The 5,059-nt window shown below is 22.6% G+C and overlaps 1 protein-coding gene across 1 annotated transcript; it reads right to left on the minus strand.

Moving 5' to 3' along the window:
* Positions 1-1,434: 1,434 nt before the first annotated feature.
* On the minus strand, positions 1,435-2,636 carry LOC120322286. The gene has a single exon (XM_039377343.1). It carries the CDS (start codon positions 2,535-2,537, stop codon positions 1,458-1,460), a length of 1,080 nt encoding a protein of 359 aa, XP_039233277.1. The 5' UTR covers positions 2,538-2,636; the 3' UTR covers positions 1,435-1,457.
* Positions 2,637-5,059: the final 2,423 nt, after the last annotated feature.

Raw genomic sequence — 5,059 nt, forward strand, 5'->3', positions numbered from 1 at the left:
CCTGTTATTGGGCACTCCAGGTGTACTGGAGGCCCATGCTCATCCCTACCCGACCTTGCAGTCTGCCAGCATATTTATTCAGCTGCCCCATTCAGTCACCTACACACATTCTACCCACCCATTCCTAGTGTATTCCTTCTCCCATTAATTCGACTCTACTCCAGTTTCATTTCTTTCCCAAATACTTAAAATTTTATTTGTTTACAATTTTCATATTCATATCCCTGACTTAGTCCGAATACCCACACTGGATTTCTTTCAACATATGTTTAAACTTGGACTTTTTCTTTAGACCCTGACCTATCATAGGGCTCTCAAGGGAGGGGGGAATATAAAGGGTAATTTAAATAAATAAATAATTACAGAAATCAGGACCATTTCAACAATAATAAAAATATTAATATAGGTAAATATGTGTGTTAAATAAATATGGGAAATAAATCCAAAATGAATATTACCAAATTACCAAATGTAGATCATAAATTGCAATATATAAATTGCGACTAAATAAATAATTAAATAAGACGAAAAAAACAATTAATACACAATAAAAATAAAATATTATAAAATAAATATCTGTAACAAAAATTAATAAAAAAAAATGTCTGTATCCTAAAGGCTTCTGTTGCCGCCACTCGGGAGGTGTGTCGTTCTTCCTCGACGAAGATTTATCCCAATAAAATTGTGGATCAGCAAAAAAGGAACGTTATCTGGTCAAAACTCGGATTTTGCCAAAAGGTTATGGCCGCCCAACAAAAAAAATCTCACCAAGCCGATTTGGACGACCTAGCTGACTTTTCTTCGGGTTTCACTGGGTTTCGTCGGGCCTGGAATGGAAAGCCCATAAGCATGGTTTCAACACCGACCACTTACCTAATGTTTTTTTCGCACCAGGTTTTCCAGTATTCCCCGCCGAAACTTCACTACTATTTTCGTTTATTGTTGATTTTTGATTATTGTTGATATTTTTGTTTTCAACACCGGCGTACTGCTTCTCTAATTAAATATGATTTAATTAAAAAAAACAATATCTTGGTGCACGTGCACATAAAAACTTTAATTTCTCGAGGCGCAGCAGTTATAACGCCATTGACCGTGACTTTGAATCTGTTCTTCCTATTTCTTCTTTGGCTTTCCCATGGCATGATCCAATCCCCGTTGTTCGAATTTTGCCGGGTCAACGGCCGGATAACATTAAGGTGACCTTAATAAATCTACCAAAACATTCGGTATTAAATCACCCCTGCGCTGGGGTTTGATATCGCTATCGATATGCCGTCCACAACACTTTTCTATTGGCGGCGTGTTAAGACAAATGCAGAGGAATATAGTTGTCTCTTGTACACTTTGTCAGTTTGTTACCTGCAGCCCGCTGTGATATATAAAATAATATATATACAAGCTTATTAAAGTCATACAAAAAATTGAATTTATTGAAATATTTACTGCAGCTTATTTTACACTACATTATTTAAAAAGTAAAAACATTTTTTTAGATCAGTTGACATTTGAGTATTTGGAAAGCCAATTGGAAGGCACTCGACAGGGTTCGGTTCCAATTTAATTTGATTATTAATCCGTGTTTTCCCTCTACGAAATCTTAATCCTAAAGCTCTGCCTTTCTTAGTTTTTATATCCAAGAACATGTCTAACTCGGCGAGATTGCTAAATAAAGTTCTAAGATCTTGCTCTGCGCTCTTAAGAAGTTTACATTGTAGGGTAAGGCTTTTATACAATAAGCAATTAAATATACATTGGATACGAAACTCAAGTTGTCTTATTATGTATTTTATGTTAAGCTTTGTTACAGAATATACATCGTATACTACATTAAGATTATCCAAAGCAGCACATTTAAAAATCTGCGAAGACTGATGCTGCAAGAAATTGATATAAAGTTTGCAGCATTGTGGATTAGTCTTTAATTTCCAATTTTCTAGAATAATATTTTGAGTATCAGCGTAATAAACAAATAGTTTTTGAATCGATCTTAAGAATTTAGTACCATATTCCATAGCTTCGTCTATAATTTCTGAGAACAGTACATGAAAAAATTCTATTTCCGCAAAGTAGTTGGTAAGTAGAACCTTAACTTTAGATGGTTGACCTGTTGGGACTTGGCGTAGTTTAAGCAACAATGTGTAACTTGAATTTTTTGATGTTTCATAAAAAATGTTGATATCAGAAGAAAATTGCTCAAGAGAAAAAGAGGCTTCATAAAAGAACGTTGACAGTTCTTGCATCCTGTACACATATTCTCTTTCACTTGTGACAATATCTTCGGTGTTACTCAATACTGTCGACACGGTCAAGTTTTTTTGAAGTTTTTCTAGGAAATGCTCTAACTTATTTTGCAAACTTTGTTTACTAAAATCGGACTTTTCGATAGCATCATAAAACTGCTTGGGTGCTTGTACTGCGTTAAAAGAGTCCCATGTTCTGCCTACGTTTTTAATTTCAGTGCCATTTAATTGTCGAACTTGTATTGAACACACTATCCCGTTTATTAAAGTAACAATAAAACTACACCAATTCATTGCAAACGTTTTTTTTTCGATCTATGCTGCGTTGTATAATTACTATAAATACGATCACAAATTCACATAAAGCTGAAATGCTAAGTTGATTTTCCAAATATAATTAGTCTATAAATAGCTAGAAAAAAAAGTATATGGATATATACATAGATATATACAAATTCTCATTTCAAGGGAAAATATTTGATTAATATTATATATTATATATTATATATTATATATTATATATTATATATTATATATTATATATTATATATTATATATTATATATTATATATTATATATTATATATTATATATTATATATTATATATATATATTATATATTATATATTATATATTATATATTTATATTATATATTATATATTATATATTATATATTATATATTATTATTATTATATATTATATATTATATATTATATATTATATATTATATATTATATATTATATATTATATATTATATATTATATATTATATATTATATATTATATATTATATATTATATATTTTTATATATTATATTTATATATTATATATTATATTTTATTATATTTATATTTATATATTATATATTATATATTATATATTATATATTATATATTATATATTTATATTATATATTATATATTATATATTATATATTATATATTATATATTATATTATTATTATATATTATATATTATATATTATATATTATATATTATATATTATATATTATATATTATATATTATATATTATATATTATATATTTTATTATATATTATATATTTATATATTATATATTATATATTATATATTATATATTATATATTATATATTATATATTATATATTATATATTATATATTATATATTATATATTATTATATATTATATATTATATATTATATTATATATTATATATTATATATTATATATTATATATTATATATTATATATTATATATTATATATTATATATTATATATTATATATTATATATTATATATTATATATTATATATTATATATTATATATTATATATTATATATTATATATTATATATTATATATTATATATTATATATTATATATTATATATTATATATTATATATTATATATTATATATTATATATTATATATATATATATTATATATTATATATTATATATTATATATTATATATTATATATTATATATTATATATTATATATTATATATTATATATTATATATTATATATTATATATTATATATTATATATTATATATTATATTATATATTATATATTATATATTATATATTATATATTATATATTATATATTATATATTATATATTATATATTATATATTATATATTATATATTATATATTATATATTATATATTATATATTATATATTATATATTATATATTATATATTATATATTATATATTATATATTATATATTATATATATTATATATTATATATTTATTTATTATTATATTTATATATTATATATTATATATTATATATATTATATATTATATATTATATATTATATATTATATATTATATATTATATATTATATATATATATTATATATTATATATTATATATTATATATTATTATTATATATTATATTTATTATATATTATTATATTATATATTTATATTATATTATATATTATATATTATATATTTATTTATTTATATTTATATTATATATTATATATTATTATTATATATTATATATTATATATATTATATATTTATATATTATATATTATATATTATATTATTATATATTATATATTATATATTTTTTTTTTTTTTATTATATATTATATATTATATATTTATATTTATTTATTTTATTTATATATTATATATTATATATTATATATTATATATTATATATTATATATTATATATTATATATTATATATTATTATTATTATAGGTTAGACCATTGTTTCAAAGTCGGCTTTGAACCATTCGCCGATTCAACGAGCAACTAGACCATGGAGCTATTCCAAATTTTAAAGGTAAAATTAAAATGTCGACTCGTAAACTTAAATGCTTCAATTAATAAGGCAAATCAATTACAAGAATAGATAAAAGACATAGATTGCGGCGATGAATTTGGCGACGAGTTGGAAGAACTTTGACCGAAATAAGGTCTCTGGTATCTGCTTTGAGGACTGTAAGCGACAGCAAAACTTCGGGATCTCCTGATGTAGCCTCTCGTGCGCGACTTCCAAATTTGCCAAAACTTAGTGGATATTATCTTGAGTTCAAAAATTTCATCAGCCTTTTTTAAAACTTAGGTTCATAAAGACGCCAGCATTCCAGTTATCTACAAATGTAACCATATAATGCTTGTCTCTCTGGTGAAGCTTTAGGAGCAATAGAATTTTATCACCGGGAGCAATTACGTAAAGGCTCTGGCCAGTTTAAATAAGGTTTTGGATAACAAACGTTTAATCTTTTTGAATAATATTTCAACATTGTTTAGTCTTCTGATAATATAGCATCAGACCGCATCCTTTTTGAG

Source organism: Drosophila yakuba, unplaced genomic scaffold (assembly GCF_016746365.2).
Source record: "Drosophila yakuba strain Tai18E2 unplaced genomic scaffold, Prin_Dyak_Tai18E2_2.1 Segkk50_quiver_pilon_scaf, whole genome shotgun sequence".
In the NCBI taxonomy this organism is placed as follows: Eukaryota; Metazoa; Arthropoda; class Insecta; order Diptera; family Drosophilidae; genus Drosophila; species Drosophila yakuba.

Coding starts and splice junctions, on each gene's coding strand:
- LOC120322286 (XM_039377343.1), bottom strand. CDS start 2,537: ATGAATTGGTGTAGTTTTATTGTTACTTTAATAAACGGGATAGTGTGT.